The sequence below is a fragment of the Pteronotus mesoamericanus genome, unplaced genomic scaffold, assembly GCF_021234165.1.
Source record: "Pteronotus mesoamericanus isolate MK-2021 breed Mesoamerican mustached bat unplaced genomic scaffold, CSHL_Meso_final contig_177, whole genome shotgun sequence".
NCBI lineage: Eukaryota > Metazoa > Chordata > Mammalia > Chiroptera > Mormoopidae > Pteronotus > Pteronotus mesoamericanus.
In genome coordinates, this window is record NW_026555073.1 from 3208268 (window position 1) to 3229110 (window position 20843).

General features: G+C 41.1%; 1 protein-coding gene across 1 annotated transcript in view; it reads left to right on the plus strand.

Annotated features, from left to right (window-relative positions):
• Positions 1-20843, plus strand: part of CHM (CHM Rab escort protein) — a 141528-nt gene that overhangs the window by 90203 nt on the left and 30482 nt on the right. The window contains exons 9-11 of the mRNA XM_054566644.1: positions 4283-4360; positions 17108-17212; positions 17612-17675. Of these exons, the coding sequence (XP_054422619.1) occupies positions 4283-4360; positions 17108-17212; positions 17612-17675 (247 nt within the window). The remainder of the gene's footprint in view (positions 1-4282; positions 4361-17107; positions 17213-17611; positions 17676-20843) is intronic.

Here is a 20843-nt window from a genome sequence, read left to right on the forward strand (position 1 = left end):
CTAATGGCATTCGATAAAGTGTTTTCATGTATTTTGGTAGTGCCTTCTTTTTGGCAGTATAGCCTACTATCTTTAGTACGTTCGTGGATGTTTTTAGTTGAGTCCCATACAATATAGACCTTCTGTAGAAGGCAGTAGAACAGAGCAGCCTTGCGAGGCATTTGAGGCTCCAGGATGGCTGATGGGAACTCCCCCAGAGCTGGGACCGTCTTTGTTACTTCAGGTGTCCATTATTTAAGGCCTGTTTTGGGTCTTCAGGCTGCCATGTAATGTACTGGAAGAAAACGTGTCTTGTGGAGCCTTACTGCCTGCAAAATATCTTGGCGAAGTGTTTGTTGGCCTTCTATTAGCAGCACTTTATTTAAAAATCTCTAGCTTACCAACATAATTGGCTTTTGAGAATGTGGACTATGCAGTATTTGTAATTTGACGAGTGCTCTGAAGATGAGTATCCCCATGGTTATTCTTACTCTGAGTTTATGTTCTGTATAAAATGAAGTTACACATAATCCATGGAACACCTAAAGACAGAGGATACACATGTGCTTTTTGGGAGACAAAAATATGTAGAAATCGAGGGATGATTGTACCCTTTGTACCAATATTTGCAGCTTGCCAGGAATTAGAGCAATTCTAAGAGTAACTTTGACCACTGACTCCATGTTGCTTTCCTTTATGATGCCCCAAACTGGGCCGCTCCTAGTGAGGCAGTTCGTGTGATGGTTAACAGAGAAGACTGGGACTAGGTTGCCGGAGTTTATATTCAGCAGTACCATTTACTGAATGACCCCGAGCAAGTCAGTGGCCCTTTCTTTGCCTCATTTTCCAAAATGTAAAAAGTCTGCCTCCTCGGGGTGTGGGCGCCAGGTGGGAAGCACCCAGCACAAAGTAAGCGCTCACTGCTTGCCTTGCGGATTATTTGTATTGTTGTCATTAGTGGCTGTGGGCCCCAAAGATTTCCTGGCTTCTCCTACAATTCCCTGCTTCTCATGTAAATGACTGCTCTCTGAGTTTTGCATGCAGCTCTCAAGAGCTGTTGCTATGGTGCTTCTTATCCACTCGAAGAAGGGTTTGGTTCCTCAATGGCTCGTTGCTACCAAGGAGCCCTCCCCAGCCAATTAAAATTAAAAGATGAAGAACAAGAATGGCTGACAAGAATAGGACACAGAAGAGTCTTCATTCATCCCATCATTTTGCCTGGCACTTTTTTACAAACCACTGGTTCTTGTCACTTAGGCTTAAGGTACTTGAGGAGAATTCAAAGGTGAGGGAGAACAAACGCCGCCATTGTGAACAACACATACGTCCCCTCACAGGCAAGGCCAGTGTGGGGGAAAGGAGCCAACGAAAAATGGATCTGCACATGCAGCTGGATGCTTTTGCAGTGGCAGAAATGTCAAGTAAAGATCACGTCGTCTTCCCAAGATCCCCAAATATTTATGTTCTCATTTAAAATTAACACAACATTTGTTGGGTTATCATGACGGTGTCCCATTGGACATCTTGTATGATATTCACGGTCGCCCACACAAACCAGTTCTTATCAGTCTTTACATTCATATTTCTTCTATTTGGTATATGTCCACTGTTAATAAATCATGCTGTTGAAAACAAGGTACTTTTTGATGGCTTACTAAAATGAAGAGTTATAAATGCCTCTATGCATTTTTTGCCTAAATGTACTTGGCAGATATCCCATTTACCCTAAAAACTTTATAGAAAAAATTATCTGAAACAAAAGGATACTTGATAAACTAGCAGTGTGTTTCATAAACAGTAATATTTAATGAAAGGTCCTGTAGAAAATTACATTTAATTTTAGTTAAGTGGATTTCTCATGTTTCTGATGAAACCATAATTGGGTATGATGTAGCATTTTATGATTTATTAACCTTATACTACTTAAAACTGATTACAAACTCAGTCCCTTTGCTTTTCTTGGAATCTGGGAAGATATTTAAAAAATCTTCTCCCGGTGTGTGTGTGTGTGTGTGTGTGTGTGTGTGTGTCTGTCTGTGTGTCTGTGTATAAGTAGGTAACTTATACATGGACCAGTCTGGCTGAAATGACGAGACTCTCTAGGTCCATTGGTAACAGCTTGTCTATAGCCTCTCGTGAGGAAGTTGCAAACACTGGCTTTACTACTCGTGTGATGAAAAGATATCCCTAGGCAAATGAAAATGGGCCACATTTTTAAATTGCTTGTCTATTTTGGGGCCTTAACCTTATTCAGCCTATTTATTTTTAGTGGGCCAGCAATATTTCATGTGCATATGATCTCTTTCAGTATCAACAGGAAATTGATGGCGAAGGTTGGGCTGATTATCAGCTTGGGAGATGTAGCTAACAACCCAAAAGGAAGATGCCTCCTTCTGACCTTCTTCAGTGTCTGTTGAGTGCAGGGTCTGAAATAATCCCAGGTGTACCAGCATAGTTAATATATTTTGTTCCATAATACGATATGTGATTGGTGAACAAGATTAGCAGAAAGGGAGAATATCTTGTAGCTGCTATCCTGGGTAACATGTGCAGCTTTCAAGCCCATGAAATGTGGCTCGCATGCTGTCATGTGCCATTTCGTGTATTATTCTCAATTTCTAGATGGAGAACAACTTTAATTTCCTGTTGTTGTATTCCAGGAGAAATTATTTCCTAAGCTCATCTACACGAAATTCATGTAGAAATTCATTTTATTCATGCCCACTAAAATGATTAAATTTAGAAAGACATTAGGAATAGTATGCCATACTTAGAGAATGTCAATGATCTCTACCATAGATTTATATTTTTATTATAATGTGATTAAGAAAGATTTTAAGGCTATGGCAGAAAATCAAAGAAGAGCATAAAGACCACTGTGTAGCCAGTCACAATTTTGTCAAATCTTAACATTTTGCCATGTTTGCTTTCAATATATTTTTATTTTTACTTATTTATTTTTTAATGGAGTCTTCATTTTGGATTCTTTTTAAAAAAAATTTTAAGGTTATTTACTTATTCATTTTTACAGGAAGGGGAAGGGAGGGAGAGAGGGAGAGAAACATCCGTGTGTGGTTGCCTCTCGCGCGCCCCCTGCTGGGGACCTGGCCCGCATCCCAGGCCTGTGCCCTGGCTGGGAATCCGACCAGCGACCCTTTGGTTCACAGGCCGGTGCTCAATCCATTGAGCCACACCAGCCAGGGCTGATTTCTGCATCTTCTTTATGAAATATTTCTTTCCCTGAGCCCCCAAATATATCCTCCTAAGTTTTCTTCCAGAAGTTTTTGCCTTTTCTATTTATGACTTTCATCTATCTGGAATTGATTCTGAATATGGTATAAAGCAGGGATATAATTATTTTTTTCAATATTGTCTCAAAACCATTGTTTTTTTTTTTAGTAGTCCAGCTTTTCCCCGCTGGCTCTCGGGGAAAATCTGGTTCTTGGCCACTTTTCACGGTATTTTATTGGTCAAGGTTTCTTGGGTCATGTAGTGATGTAACTTCCAACCTTTAGCCTGTGTGGGGGCAGACTGCTGATGAGAAACACAGAAGTATAATCTTCCTCCACCCAGGGCTTTAGAGAAAACAGTTTTTTGTTTGCTCCCTCTTGCAGTAAGTGCATTTTCCCCCTAGAGCCCCCTGTCACTGAGTTGTAGTCCTTTAAGGATCTAGAGATGACGAGAGGATGTGCAGTTTCCCATTACCTGGCTCGTTTGGAAGCTAAGACCCCTCTTTCCCTGCGTGGGCATTACAACCCAAGCCCTGAGGTTCATGAGATAGACTAATTCCTTAGAGCTACTGCAGCCTTCAGGCACGTGCTTTCTGCGCTAGTTTCGGTTCTGTTTAGTTTTTCCTTGCTTTTATGGTAAGCAAAATCTCTAGGCGTCCCCAAGACTCTTCTTTGCTTGTTTCCTCCTTCACGCTTCTCTGTGTTCACTTCTGTGGGGGGAGAGTCTCATGCATCAGCCTCTTGAGGCTCTTTGTATCCTGCGTATCTCAGGGATTCAGTAGCTGGTTGAGGGGGTGGGGGTGAGGGTACAGATAGCTGACCTTAGGGACACTTTGGGTTTGGACACAATTCTCGGCTTCCACGCAGTATTATTAGCAGTCGGAGTTCTGATGTATGAAAATATTACTAGGCTTACCTTTGAGATACTAATACCGTGATAGAGAAAAGAATAAATTATCAACGTCCTGTTTCTGTAAGGCCAACTGGTAAATGAAAGATACATAAAAGAAAATAATTTTACCTTAATTTTCCGCTCAAGCATCCTAATTCTCATTTTCTTATTCTCTTCCCAGGATGTGTGCTGTATTTGGTGGAATCTATTGTCTTCGCCATTCAGTGCACTGCTTTGTTGTGGACAAAGAATCCAGAAAGTAAGGATGATATAAGTTACCTTCCTATATTTACACCCCAAGCACAGGTGAAAAATGCTAAAGTCAATTTTTAAAAAATGATTCTTCAAAGATCCTCCTTGGTGTTAATAACATATCAACCTTGATTAAAAGTAATTTGTGTTTAGATCCTCCAGAACAAGGAAAGTGAGTTCAGAATATAGAAACTAAATTAATTTCCCTGCAATATGACTATAGCTCCCAACCATCCAAGCATGGAAGACAGATCGTTCCAGCTGCCGAGGGTGGGTGATGAGTGATTTTAGTTTTCCTTGTGGCCTTACCTCCTCTAATTGATTTTCATCAGATGACAACAAAGTCCTCTGTTATTGCATTTTTAAAAATGGAGCTCACCTAAAGACTCATCAGATTAATCTCTGCTGATAATGCATGTCACTCCAAGAGAAAAGATTTTAATGAGTTTTTAGGTAGATTGTTGTCATAAACTATGCTGCCCTGTTATCTGAGGATAAATTCTTTTACAACCATATCAGGCCTGCAGGCTGGTTTAGGATTGAAGTAAGAATGCACCTGCTTTTGTAAAAAGCTGAGTGTCACCTGTTTATCTGTGCCTTTTTATATTTAAGTTTTATTTTTCTAGGATTTATTATTTCGTTCCTAAGATATGCTCTTGTCTGAATTACACGAAGTAAGTAGTCTTTGATTATTATGTTTTACTTTAAAACTTAAATTGCTCAATTGGATCAAAGTTGAGGGTCTGTTTAAATTTTCCTTTTTGTTATGTGTTCATGAGCATCTACTGACCTCTATCCCTCCTTATATGACATTTTTAGGGTATATAAAGAAATTGTTATTCATCCGCAATTTGAGTGCCTTTTCTTTCTTTCTCTTGCCTGATTGCTGTGTTGAGTAATAGTGGTAAGAGTGGACATCCTTGCAAGTATTTTCTTTAGGATTTTTGCATCTCTCATCAATAATCAGAAATATTGGTCTGTAGGGGGTTTTTTTTAGTGTGTGTGCGCATGTGTGTGTTATCCTTGCCAGGTTTTGGTATCAGGGTTATATTGGCCTCATAAAAGGTGTTAGGAAGTATTGCCTCTTCGTTAAATTATTTTGGAGGGGTTTGAGAAGGACAAGTATCACATCTTCCTTGAATGTTGGGTAGAATTCACTAGTGAAGCCATCTGGTTCTAGACTTTTCCTTTTGGGAAGATTTTTGATGATTTTTTTCCCTTCCCTCTCTATTGATTGGTCTGTTTGGATTTTCTAGTTCTTTGTGATTCAGTCTAGGAAATTTATATATTTCTAGGAACTTATCCATTTCTTCTAGGTTATTGAATTTGATTGCATATAGTCCTCCATAGTATTCTGGTGTTATCCTTCATAATTCTGTGATGTCTACAGTAACTTCTCTTTAATTTCTCATTTTGATTATATGAGTCTTTTCTCCTTTTTCCTTAGTTTAGCCAGGGGGTTGTCAATTTTATTAATCTCTTCAAAAAAAAAAAACAGCTCTTTGTTGTATAGATTTTTTTGTATGGTGTTTTGTTGTATATTTCAGTCAATTCTGCTCAAATTTATGTTATTTCCTTTCTTCTGCTGACTTTGAGTTGTTTTGTTCTTCTTTTTCTTTTTCTTTAAGATGTAATGTTAGGTTGTTTAATTGAGATTTTTCTTTTTTCTTCAGTTAGGACTATTATTGCTTTTGCTGAGTCCCAAAAGATTTGATATGTCATATTGTCATTCTCATTGGTCTCTGTATATTTTTTGATAAGCACCTTTTATTTCTTCTGCGACCCAGTTATTTTTTTAGTAGTATGTTTTTAAATCTCCACCTATTTGTGGGGTTGTTTTTTTTTTTTTACTTTCTTTTTGCAATTGATTTCTAATTTTGAAGCATTGTGGTAGAGAATATGCTTGGTACTATTTCAATCTTCTGGAATTCGTTGAGGCTAGTTTTGTGACCCAGCGTGTGGCCTATCCTTGGGAATGTTCCATGTACACTAGAGAAGAATGCATAATCTGATGTTCTGGGATGAAAGGCTCTATAAATGTCAATTATGTCCATTCAGTCTAATGTGTCATTAAAGGCTGATATTTCATGAATCTTTATATAGAGAACCCTAAAGACACCACTAAAAAACTATTAGAAACAATAAGCAAATATAGTAAAATTGCAGAATAAAAAAATCAATCTGCAAAATTGCACCGCATTCCTATATACTAACAATGAAATTTCAGGAAAAGAAATTAAATAAATAATTCCTTTTACAATTGCAACAAAAAAGTAAAATACCTAGGAATAAACCAAACCAAGAATGTGAAGGACCAATAATACTGAAAACTGCAGAGCATTATTAAAAGAGTTGAAAAAGACAAAATGAAATTGAAAGATATTCTGTGTTCATGCATTCGAAGAATCAACATATAAAAATGTCCATTTACCCAAAGCAATAAACAGATTTAATGCAATCCCCATCAAAATCCCGATGACCTTTTTTTTTAAAAAATAATAGAACAAAACAGCTGTTACATTTGTATGGAACCACAAAAGGCCCCAAATAGCCAAAGCAATCCTCAGGAAAAATAAAACCAAAGATATCACACTCCCATACTTTAAATCACTACAAAGCAACAGTAATCAAAACAGCAAGGTATTGGCAGAAAAAGACACATAGACCAATGGAACAGAATTGAAAGCCCCCAGATAAACCCATATGTGTATAGGCATATAATTTTCTACAGAGGAGCCCAAACCATACAATGGTGTAAAGAGAGCCTCCTCAATAAATGGTGTTGGGAAGAGTGGAAAGCCTCAGGCAAAAGGAGAAAACTAGACTACTGTTTGCCCCCATGTACAAAAGTTACCTCAAAATGAATCAAAGTTGTAAATATAAGACCCGAAACAATAAATTACATAGAAGTTATAGGTATTAAACTTACAGACCTTGGCTGTAGAGAAGATTTTAGATTTTGATCTCAAAGGCAAGGGAAGTAAAGGCAAAAATAAATGAATCTGACTCTATCAAACTCAAAAGCTTCTGCACAGCAAAGGATACTGTGAACAGAACAAAGAGGCAACCAAGCAAATGGGAGAGAATATTTGCAAGCAAAAGCTCCAGTAAGGGGTTATTATCCAAAATATATAAAGAATTAATCAAAGTCAGCACCAAACAGTAGGTCCAATTGAAAAATGGGCAGAGGACCTAAACAGACCCTTGTCCCAAGAAGACATACAAATGGCCACCAGATACACGAAAAGATGATCAACTTCACTAGCTGTTAGGTAAGCGCAAATCAAAACTTCAATGAGATACAACCTCCCACCTGTTGGAATGGCCATTGTCGACAAGACAGGCAGTAACAAGTACGGGAGAGGCTGTGGAGAAAAAGGAACCCTTGTTCACTGCCGGTGGGAATGTAAGCTGCTGCAGCCACTGTGGAAAACATCATGGAAGTTCTTCAAAAATTAATAAGAGACTTGCCATATGATCCAGACCTGAAAAACTTGAAAACATGTGTTCACAAAAACCTATGCACCCCTATATTCAGTGCAGCATTATTCACAGTGGCCAATACAGGGAGACAGCCGAAGTGTCCTTCCATAGACGATTGGGTAAAGGAGATGTGGACCATATATACAATGAGATCCTACTCAGCCATAAGAAAAGATGCAGTACTGCCATTTCAGGTAACCTTGATGGACCCCGAGAATATCATGCTAAGCGAAATAAAGTCAGATGGAAAATGTTAAGAATCACATGGTTTCACTCATATGGGGGATCGAAAACTGAAAGCAACAAATGAACAAACAAGAAAAATAAAAGCTCATAGACACAGACAACAATATGGCGGTTACCAGAGGGAAGGGGGCGGGCGGAAATGATGGGTAAAGGGGATCAGATATGTTATGATGGAAAATTATTTGACTTTGGGAGGTGAGCACACAATGCAGTGTGAGATGATGTATCATAGAATGTACACCTGAAACTTATATAATCTTATTAACCAATGTCACCCCAATAAATGTAATAGAAAGAAAGAAATTGTTCTTCAGAAAATAGCCTTGATATGTGGAACTGGAAGCTTAAACACGTATGTTTTAAGCTTTTTTTTTTTTTTTAACACTAGTTGTCTATAGTCTGAGTGGCATAAAATGTTTATTGTCCTTGTATAGACTACTTAGAATATAATAACTAGTATTTTAAGATATGGTGGAGAAAAAGGTCAACTCTAAAACATGTAATATTTAGACAGTGGATTTGCTGTACAAAAGTAATTTTGCAGTATAACGTAAAATAGACGCATGGTTTAAAGGCTCGTAAAGTACTTTCAGCACTTTAACGGGAGGGTACTACATAAATGAAACATGAAAAATCTATCCCTGAAGGCCCAGGATATTCATATATTGGCTTACGAAGAGCTCCGTGAAGGTTCATGAAGGAATCGTTGTCCTTATGACTTTTAGAGTCCTTTTTCCTTATGTTTTCATTTTGAAGCATGAGTATGCTCCCATGACGGAAAGCCTGATAATGAATTGCTTGTTTGGTGTTTATTTACTTAGATCCTTTTACCTTTTTGGGCCTCATTCCAACCTCACATGTTACTCTTAGTGACATGAAGAATTTGCATGGCTCTTGTTTGTCTTACAAAAAAACCCCCCAAAAAACTGGATACATTAGTACAGTAATAGCATTTGTTGAACAAAGGCTACATTCAGCATAACGTTGACTTCGTTTTTATTACAAACTGTGAACATTGGAACTCTTTTTTATGATCTGCTATGGATTTCAGTTGCAACAGATAGATGAGAGCTAAGGGTCTAAAGCCCAAAGTTGGGTAGTTTTCAAATTTTAATGTGTTTAAGGATAGCCAGATAAACTTATTAAAAAACCATGCGTATTTTCAAGCCTCGCCCGAGGGGAGTGAAATTGGATAATGTGCTTCCAGTAGAGCCAGGGCATTTGCCGTCTGAAGGAACAGAGCAGGCAACCTAACGGGGGTGACGCTGAGAAGCACTGATCTGCAAGGCAGGGTTCCGAAATTTCATTCCAGAGCCATTCAAATTAAATATGAATTTTAAATAGCAGACAGACTGCTACTGATTTAACATTTATTTTACCTCTTCTTAGAAAGGCCGGGAATAGAAGAGTTGTCTTCCAGCTCTTCAGGCATGCGTGGTCAGGTAGCCCTTGAATGAGAGGACGCCTGAAACTTCGTTACTGTCCTGGATGACAGTGGGCAAGTCAGTCTTCTCTGGGCCAGTATTTATTTATTTTTTTAAGATTTCATTTATTTATTTTTAGAGAGGGGGAGGGAGGGAGAAAGAGGGAGAGAAACATCCATGTGTGGTTGCCTCTCGTGCGTCTCGTACTGGGGACCTGGCCCACAACCCAGGCCTGTGCTCTGACTGGGAATCGAACTGCAACCCTCTGGTTCACAGGCCGGCGCTGAATCCACTGAGCCACACCTGGTTTGGCCAGTTTTTTTATCTGCAAAATTAGTGAAATGGACTCGGCAGTAATCTCCAGGTCTCCTCATAGATTAGACATGCTTTTGTTCAGTTAACTGAAAGTACCTAAGAAGTACTTAGTTTTTCCTCAACATATACAAATAAATTATCTTCAAGTGTTTATATTCCCCAAAGTAGGCCTTCCTCACATATTGCATACTCTTCAGTCCCAGTGAGAAATTTTTTAAAAACTCACAACTCACATGTGTCTACTTTTATGACTATAAATGAAATAACTTGTCTACTTCTGCTATTTATTACATTATTATTTTACGAGAACTCCAGTTTTCTAATGAATATATTTTTCTTGTTCATCTTGGTTGTTTAGGATACAGCCATTTTGGATTCTAGGTGTGATTCTCTTACTAGAAAATTTATTCCAAGCCATAACACTTTTGTCCTTAATAGTAGGACAATCTTTAAAAGTTGACCTGCATTCATAAAATTCATGATATCTACATTGTTCTCACCATACTGAATTGTTTAAGTGATCTTCATAAGTTTTATTTAAGAGCCAATGCACACTTGAAAATTGTAAATTGACACCTTCAGTAATAATTACCAAACATATAACTGTTTTGTTTCTTTTTTAAAAAAATCCATTATATCAAGTCAAATAGTCTTCATAAATATCTAAAGCTAGCATTGATTGAAGGTTGGCTTTCCCAAACACTACTCTGTTGTCTCAAATCACACATTTGAAACAGCTACCAATAACAGGAAATATTTTATATGGACTTAATATAAAATGAGGGCTAATTTTTTTTGAGGGCAGAACCTTGAACACATATTTGGGCATAGGCGGCATACACTTCCTTTTAAGGAGTCTAGATTCACTCAAATGATTGTTCATTTGAAATATAATTAGATTAGTCAAGGAATCTGTAAAGATTTGCGTTTGTCTCATGGTCTTAGATCGCCTTTCTTTCCCTATTTTTCCATGTGGAGCGCCTGACATCTCTTCCCTTTCATGTAATTAAAGAGCTCCTCGTGCCTCAGTTCTAAGGTCTAAGTTTATTTCCTGATTCGCTCACTAGATGAGACCCCTCTGTCAACTCTTGGGGTAGGGCCACTTGTATGATTGTTTTTAAGTTTCTTGTAAGAAAAGGGAGGATCTCACTACTGTATCTCTACAACCAATGAAGGCAGGTTCCTATCACCCATTATACGCAATAACTGTGTTAAATGAATCAACGAATCAAGAGTAAAAAGTGATACTTCTTTTGTGCTTTTCTTTCATCTTCTGGTGAGGAAAGCTGATAGAAGCATCAATGATCATAGCATCGAGTTTAATTTGATGATTACACATCAAAGCATTGTGCAAACTTTGAGAGAAGAAATACGGAATGTGTAACCAAATGAAGACTTATAGTCAGCTAGACCTTATTTTTCATTTTTGTTTCCTTTGGTTTTCCTGAGATCTACATTGACCGTGCATTCCGCTGTGTTCTCCATTGGCTCTGCTTCCTTAGTTTTCAGAGAACACAGGAATCAGTAGTTCTTTTCCGTACCCTCTCACTAAATTCTAATACCGAACCCCTCTGTGGACTATTTTGGGAAACACTGAATGCTCTTGTTGAGCAGCTTTCTTTTCCTTTGCAGCTGCGCCGACTGTGTAAAAGTCCTGTAAATTAGATTTGGCCATTTAGCAATGCTGTATTTGATGTTAGGGTAGGGTACTGATAACCTTAGACCAGATATGTCTGCAATCAGTGGCCTGAATTTAATTACCTCAGTTAGTGGTCCTTGTGTACTTCAGCTGTCTCCCTTACTAGATTTCCTCCTATGACAATTTCTTGGAGATCCCTTTTTTTGACGTGAGGGCTGACTCTACCTTTCCTATATACTTGTAAGTTAACAGTAGTAGGATGTTAGACCAGGCATGAGGTGATTGACTCTTATTAACATTTGTCATTGTAGGAAAGTCACTGAATTTCTGAGTTTAGCATGTCCTGTTTGCAAAACGAGAGTGATAATAGTCTAAATATTTAACCTCTAGTTGCTGCGGGGATAAAGAGATGAAGAAAACATAGGCCCCGCCCCTGTGTCCAAAGAGATCACAGTAGAAAGCTCCGGCTCCATAAAGTCACGCAGACCTTGATCAGGCTGATAGTTTCCCCGCTTAGCCCCTGAGCGAACTTGAACAAGCTCCTCAACCTCTCTCTGCTCCAGTTTCTGTATCTGTAAAGTGAGACATGATGGGGCTGACCTCGTTGAGGGATTTTGAGTATTAAATGAGCAGGTAAAGCATGTAGAACCCTTGGTTACACATAGCAAGAGCTGAATACATGTTAGCCCGTAGCAATTATTAATGTATTTGGCTACTGAAGATCCTTCTATGCTGCGCTAAGGGGTTTGGACTCTAATTCATGATAGCTTTAAGTGGATAAATGACAAGATTAAATTTGCTGCTTTTAAGTCAGTAATTCTGGCACTGCTTTGGAAGAAACACTAATGCAAAGAGATTCTTTACCTCCTAAATTAGAGATTCTGTATAATTCTTTTTTTTTAAGATTTATTTATTTATTTTTAGAGAGTGTGGGAGGAAGAGAGAAAGAGAGGGAGAGAAACATCCCTGTGTGGTTGCCTCTCGCGCGCCCCCTGCTGGGGACCTGGCCCACAACCCAGGCCTGTGCCCTGACTGGGAGTCGAACCAGTAACCCTTTGGTTTGCAGGCCGGCGTTCAGTCCACTGAGCCACATCAGCCAGGGCAAGATTCTGTATAATTCTGCCTCTGCACTGTTCACATGCATGGAATACTTCCATCATAATCATCCATCCCCCCATTCAGCCATCCACACAACAAATTTATGTTATTTTCTAGGTGTCAGGCTCTGGGGTTACAGCAGAGAACAAGACAGTGATGATCTTTGTTCTCATGGAGTTTCGAGTCTACTGAGGATCATTAAAGAATAAATGAGTTAATGAGATAATTACACGATGAGATCTGTTCAGCCTGATGGTCTGACTCTGTCCCTCCCCATGTAAGAAGATTCAGTGGCTTTACAGCACTTCAGAATGAAGTTTAAGACCATTTTCCGGGACATGTGGAGCTTGGGGAGCTGGTCTTTGCCCGCCTCTTGAAGCTCATCTTTCTTCTCCCTCCAACCTCCACTTCCAGTTTCTTGTCCGTGAACCCCGACCTGCCTCTGTACCCCTGCGCGTGCTCCTTTCTGTGTGCAGTATCCTTCTCCTTTGCTTGCTTCACTGATTTTCATTCTTCAAAAGCAGCTCATGTAGTACTTCCTCCTAGATCATTCCCTAATACTCCACCGCTTTCTCCTCCGCTTGGTAACCTCCGAATGCTCTGTCCTCATCTCTCGTCGCTGGACTTGGGCATTGTCTCATAATTGCCTGTGTCTCAGGCGTCATTAGATTGGGAGTCCCCTTAGGACGAGGTATTTTTACCCTCAGCCCTAGAACAGTGATCCGCACATCGTTGCTACGCCACACGTGTATCTCAAGCAAATGAGCTACTTGCTAGCAGTCTTATTAGACTTAACAAGGGTCTGAGGCGGTGCGGGGAGAGATGGAGAGCAGAGGTGAGTTTCAAGAAATCTTTATGAGGTGGGATGACGATTGAGTAGCAGGTGAGATGTGGGAACAGCGAAAAACTGTGAAGTGCCAGGAGGGGAAGAAGGTGCGGAGCCATGATGAATTCAGCTCGGGACATGCTCGGTCTAAAAAGCGTTCGGAGTGTTTCCAGAAAGAAAGAGATGACAAGTAGTTTAAAATATGGATACGGAGCTGTGGATTGGTCAGAGCTGGTTAATGGTGTTTGGAACTATTGCAGTGGATTTGCACCCAAGAGAAATGCATGGTAGGCATTTTGGAATCGTGTCATTGCTAAGGTGGCATGGGAACCAGTGTCCCTGAGAAGTCATGGAACGGCATAGCGAGCAGGGAGAATTGTCTTGTTTCTTTCAGTGGCTGAGAATCTTCTAATATCCTTAATTAATATATTTTTCTTTTAATTATTTCACATGCGGTTTGTACACTGTGTAGAAACCGTACAATTAGTCAGAATATTAATTCTGAAAATCATAAAGGTCAGATACCAGTTTTAATGTTATTTTCGTCTTCTGGGCCAAATTTCCGGATTGAGCGCTGACGTCTTACTGAGAGTTTGTATCCTCATCGGCATTTTGCCATTCATACCCTTGTGATGTGTTGATTTAGAAACCTCAGCTCTAGAGTGTCCTGTCTGGCTTCAGTGATTCTTATGACCAGCTTGTCTTTGTGTCCCCGTAACAGGAAATTCCTGTCCTGTTCCTCCTCAACTTAACTATTTATGAGGTTCAGCAAGGCCCTCAACTAAATCCCAAATGCTGTTCACCTTTAATGGCTTCCTCAGGTTCACACGTGCGGGGCTGGCAACAGTGTTCACTTTGGCTGTTTCCCATCACCTGAATGCCATCTAATTTTTTATGTTAATCTTATAATACCTAGCTCTAAGTCTAGGTCCCAAATCAATGTTCCTTTCGCCCTTGTTCTCCCAGTTAGGCCAAATATATGACAGGAAGTCGAGTGTCTGAGGGGGGAACACATCCTCACTCACTTAGCCACACTTTGAATTGTTCAGGCCTAGAGCCTTAGTACTGCAGAATGAGACTCTCAGGTGACTCGTGACATTATCACCTTCCAGGGGGACGGCGCGGACGTGACCATAAACTCAGTTACTGCGGAAATCAGAATGGGTTTTGTTTTTTTCTGTAGCAATAGCTCCCGACTTTGCTCCGCCTAGCACAGCAGAGAAGTACAAGAGTAGCAATGGCGCGCTGAACAGTGATTCCTCTCTGGGACTTGGGACCTTATCAGAATCTCCAGGGGTACTTATACTTTGAAAAAGTACCCCGGGCGTGATTCTGATTTGCTTCCTTTTCCTCCTCCTCTGACAATCACTGTTCCATCCAGAAGCTTCAGCATAAATAGGCACATCTGTTGTTGGTATATTGTATGACCGAGCTCCCGAATCTCCACGCCCCCAGACTTCCGTCGTGACTGGTCCCCAGCAGTTCCGTGTACTATCATAACTTCTGAAACCAATGTCAACCTGTCACCAAAGGTGTGACTCCCACGGACGCAGCCCCATTAGAGTCTGGATTCTTACAGAGCAAGGGGTTCCCCATCGTTCATGGCCAGGTTTCTTCGCGTGGTTTATTTAAATGGCAGCTGTTTGCAAAGACTTAGACCAGAGTCCAGGGTTTATACTAACAGCATCCCCTGCCGATGTTTGGTCAACATTTTATGATGACAAATGTCAAACCTATACCGCGGCTGGAAGAATTGGAGGGCGAACACCTGTATATCCACCACATGGGTGCTACAATGAACATATTTGCTTAAATCCTATATCTACTGAAATGTTTATCCCTCCGTCCGTCTTGTCACCATTTTAAAGCATGTCACAGCAAAGTCCACATAGAAGTACAGTTCCCCCCTGAACACCTCAGCACGCGTGTCATTAACTAAAGTTTAATATTTATTTACAGCGTTTTTTCTTTTGATGGGAAATTGACACAGAATGGAGTGCCCCGATCTAAGTGCTCATGCGCTGACTCTTGACAAATGGATATAAGTGTATAACCCAAATCCCTGTCAAGATGGAGAAGGTTTTAACAGCCTCTTTTTTCCTGCCCAGATCATTCCCTCTTATCTTTATCTAGTATCCAAGGTACAGGTAAGAAAAAACAAATAGGGATTAGTGTTTAATGACGCATCTGCAGATTCTCTTCCCCGTTGCCTAAGGTGTCTTGTGTTTGAAACTGTATGCATGTTTTCAAACAGGAGTCTGAGTGAACAACTTACCTTTTCACATTTCAAGTCATTGTTTTGGGAAATACAGTAGGGAGGTATCAATACCTTACATCTGGTCAAGTACTTGATAAGGCAAGAAAGCGTTCAGTGACACGTGAGGAGAGAAAGGAAGTAGGAGTGAGATAGGAAAACCATCACAAATATTAACATGCATTAATATGTGCTTAATTGATTAAAATATATGTTGTATATGTCTAACGTCGCGAGATATCACAGTCTATCCCAACAACAGTGGCCGTTCATTCAGGAATACCAGCACGTCATCATCTGCCTCTAGGAAATGCACCTGAAATTCGTCTTGCTAGTGATCTCGGGTGTTTGTCATTTCATTTTTCATGCCTTTTCGCCTGGTCAGTATCTGTTATTTGGTTTAATTTTAGAGTGATACACCCTATTTTAATTTATACCAGTCTATTTAAAATATGGTGTAGGTTTGAAGTTATCTGCCCGCATTTTGTTAGGACATACACGTATGCATATTTCTAATAAGATAATCCTGGTCCCCTAAGAAGAAGCAGTGACAGAAGTAAATTGTGATAGTCCCATAATAAAAGGACACAGCAAACATGCAGGTTTTGCATATAGTTTCTGAAATACTGCAGACTGGCTACGTCGGTGGTGCTAAGTCCATTTGAAGGGTGTTGCCCTTAGTCCATTAGTTTGGATAATGAGCCCTATAAAGTACATTTATAACTTGTGGCACTGCAAGGAGATGGATTCTAATTTTCATCCTTTTATCTAGACACATTGAAAGAAGGTCAATGCAGGGTTCTGTATGATTCATTGTCCCAGCGCATATCAGATGACAGAGACCTGATAATGTCCATGCATAAGTGTTTTCCTTATTTGGAAACAGCACTTGAAAGAAATCTTTCTGTGATCATCCTTTGAAGTAAAGTGGAAACAGATATTCAAAGCTCTAGGCCTTTTTTTTTTTGGTCTAACACATTATCACACATGTGACCAGAGAGCTATTCTTGAACAAAAGAGAAAGCAACACGTAACAGAAAAATAAAAAGCCTTTAGTGGCTTTTACAGGCTGTGGATAATATAACAAGGTATTTAATCACCTTTTCTTGTCTTAGATCTATTAAGAAAAGAAAAGGAGGCTGTTTTCTAAACAAAGGAAAAAGCTTCTTACGTTCTTAAACGTTAGAAAAACATATGCGTCTCCTAACGTTATTCTTTCTTAATAATATCATTCAAAATAAATATTTCAGTTCTATCTCACGCTTATTTTATAGTTAAAAGACTTCAAATAGCAATAAGAATATATATTCTGTATTTAGTGTCAGTTTGGTGTCACATTATAGGCAGGTTTAAAATCTTGTCTTCGCAGCAGTCGGTTTCAGGTTCACAATTGGGAGCTGATTGCGTTCGTTTGCTCAGTTATTCAGACGTCAATGAGAACATGTTTGCTATGCTTGTCTTCTTTGCAGATGCAAAGCAATCATAGATCAGTTTGGTCAGAGAATAATGGCTAAGCATTTCCTCGTGGAAGACAGTTACTTTTCTGAGAACACGTGTTCGCACGTGCAATACAGGTAAGGCGCTGCTTCCGCCACTCTCCACGGGAAGGTTAAACACAGGGAAATCTCAGTGTGGCATTTCCGTATAAGCGTTCTTCAAGGAAGATGCAAACGTACACGGAATAAAAGTCGTCTTGAACGTGTTACCATGGTTACCTTATAGGGTCTGGCTTTGGGGGGAAGCCTAGACTAATTTTGCCTCCTTTGCATCAGCTGGGCTTTGTCTGCAGGTCACATGCCCTTCCTTTCACGAGCCAGTGAAAGATGAAAGCAGAACTTGACTCGCTTTGGGGAGGTGACCCTTTTATCGTGACTTAAAATCTTTGAAACGTCCCTTCTGGAGGTTATATAACTGTAAATGAAACTTACTCGTGGAATCCGAATCACTGACTAACGGTTTTGTGCATATTACAGGCAGATTTCCAGGGCGGTCCTGATTACAGATAGATCTGTCCTGCAAGCGGATTCAGATCAACAGGTAACTTTCGTCCTGTACTTTTTAGTGACAGGTTGCTAATTTTGTGAATATTGGGAAGTAAGATAGATTAAGCACATGTGCTAATTTGCTTAATACATTTTAAATACATAATGACAATTGGGTAATAATCTTGGCTTCTAAAAGATTTCCTTCCATCAGAGCAAGTAAGTGCATCTTACATAACGGATTTGTGCTAGAAAAATTGGATTAAATCCTAATTTTCCAACAACTACTTGTTTCAAACTGGAAATACGTAGTTCTGAGAAGAAAAAGCTCATCCTTGGAGAACACATTCAGCAATCTTAGAGGAAAAGACTTCATGGTAACCAGCTCCATAAGACAGGTGGTAAGCCTGTCCCCAGGCCTTGCTGTGAATGAGTATCAACACACATTTCCAGCCCTGGCTGATGTGACTCTGGATTGAATGCAGGCCTGCAAACCGAAGGGTCACCAGTTCGATTCCCAGTCAGGGCACAGGCCTGGGTTGCGGGCCAGGTCCCCAGCAGGGGGCGTGTGAGAGGCAACCACACATGGATGTTTCTCTCTCCCTTGCCCTCTCTGCACAAAGAAAGAAAGAAAATCTTCTTAAAAAGGTGAGGTCGTCTCCAGAGAATGGGGGTGTAGGAGTGAGTGTGGGTCACAGCTCAGGGAAATATGTCAGATAATCACTGTCAAGAATTGGAGAGTGACCTATTGCATAGCCACATGGCTGGGAGGGGCTGATGTCCCAGTTGAGTCTGGAGCTCATGGGTTGACAGCGCCCTTAATCTGCTCCTGTCCTTCCAGCTTCCATTCTTTTACCCCGACCCGGCCCGGGCATCAGCGTGTTAGGAGAATTACAATCCCTCATGCCCTCGGTTTCCTCCCACATGACCAGCTCCCTTGTGCTCTCTTCCTTTCCCGTGGTCTAGAGTCCATGGGAGATCTTCAGAGCTGCCCTTCCGCCAATACCATCAACCCCCATGCAGCCATGTTCCTCCACTGTACGCACAGAGCAAAATCCCGGCACTTGGATGAGTCTAGAATGTCCATCCAGACCACTGAGAGCTTCTGGAGAAAAGCCCGCAACCACACAGGCCAGCATTGCCACAGTGTCAGGAGCTGCAGCCGCATTCAGCGGGACGTTAGTACTGACCACCAGTTAGCTCCTCCCCGGCCCTGGGGCAGCTCCCTCTGCTTTTCTTCTCCGCACCTAATTCAGGTCTTCGCTATTTTACACACCGTTTTTTCCCCTTAAACTTCTCAACACCCACCTCCCACTTCACTGACAAAGGCGAGGCTGCGTACGAAACACAATGGCCCTTGGCGTCCTGTTCCACCGCCCTGCTTTCTCCCCTGCATCTCCAGCCCCTCCCCACGACTCGCATTTTCCCCTCAACCCTGTACATGTTCTAGAATTTTCCGTTCCATGAATAATAAAATGTTCTCTTGATTCCGCCCCATCTCTAGCCGGTGTCCTGTCTCTCCCCAGCTCTTACCAACATTGTCAAGATAGTATCTCGATTTTCTGCCTCAGCTCCTGAGCTCTCATTCATGTCTAGACCAACGTGGCTTCTACCCTCACATTTCTGCCACAGTTTCTCTTGCTAAGTTGATTAATTGCCTCATAAGAGTCAGGGCCATAGGCCTTTTTTGGGTTTTGACACTAGGTCTTTTCTGGGACATTTGACCATGTCGATTATTCCCTTTCTCTCGACATCCTGTACACCTGTGGCTCCATGACACTGGGCTCTCCTGTTCTCCCGTTTCTCCTCATAACTTGGGCGCACCCCCTCGCCTCCTTTGTGGGCTCTATCTTCCTTGGAAATCTTGGGGCTCCCGAGAGTTCTTGCTTCGGCCCACAGAGCCTCTCGCTGTGTGTCCCTGCTGCTTGAGTCCATGTAGTCTTCTTGGCTTCAACTCTGCGTCAACGTTGGTGACAAGCACTTCTGTATCTCTCAGGAGTGTTGGCCCGTAGGCTGATTGTCCTGGGGGACATGTATCCCGGAGCCCTCAAACTGAACATGCGCAGTGCGGGACTCACCGCCTTCGCCCTCCAAACTACTCACCCAGCGCATACCACCCCCACGAGTAACACCGACGTCCTTCCAATGGCTTCCTCCTCTCATCTCCGACATCTCACGGGCCTCCGTTTTGTGCGTGTGCCTCTTAGAGTCGCTCCCATCTGTCATTTCTCCCCATCCCTGTTCTCACTGCTCCGGTTCTGAAATACTACCTCTGCCTTCTAAATCTCACTTACAGGTGGAATCTAATGAATGACATAAACCAATAAAATAGAGCCAGACTCACAGGCACAGAGCACAGGCTGGCAGCCGTCAGGGATGAAGGTTGGGCAGGTTGGGTGGAAAAGGTGAAGGCATTAAGAAGGAAAAAAAAGCACACAGAGACACAGCCAAAGGGTAAAGGGGGTGGATAATGACAGAAGGAGAGTGGACTTTGAGGGCTGAGCGCACAAGACAGCGCTCAGATGATTTCTAGGATTGTACCCTGGAAGCTTGTGTGGTTTTGTTAAGCAGCGCCACGCCAATGAAGTGAAACAATGAAAAGAAAACAAAGGAAAAGAAAAGAGTTGTCCTGCCTCTCATCCGGCCTCCTTCACGTTTTTCCTGTGCACATCAGGCAGGGTGATCCATCGAAAATGTACATCTGATCGGCCTTTCCTTTGGTTTCTTGTTTTTTTTTCTCAGAGTTCAGGAAACGTAAATTTCCATGGCCGGTGGGTCACTGATTATATCCCAGTTGTAAAAAAATGTAGATGATAATTGTAGGAAGCAGAAGCAGCGCTCACATGCTTTTGCAGTCATTAAGAGACCTCTCCCTCATGTTTCAGTCATAATCATCGGGTAATTACAGCATAGCATTAAATACATGTTTTAGTGGCTCCTTTCTCTTTTATGCTGAAGTACATCTTCTGTCACGGAAAATCACTCAGCAAAGAGGGTGAAGAGGAAGCTGGAGAACACCGTTTTTCAGGCACCATAAGCCCAAAAATGCACGACAAGTACTATGACGGCAGAGTAGTCATAGTTAACAAAAGAGTTTTCTTTCGTCGCAGGCGTTGCCTTTGCGGGCATTGGCAGGCAGAACCTAAGCATAATGCACACAGGTCAAAGGCCAAGCGGGGCTTACCTTTTGGCAAGTATTTCCTAAGTGACAGGCTCTACCGGA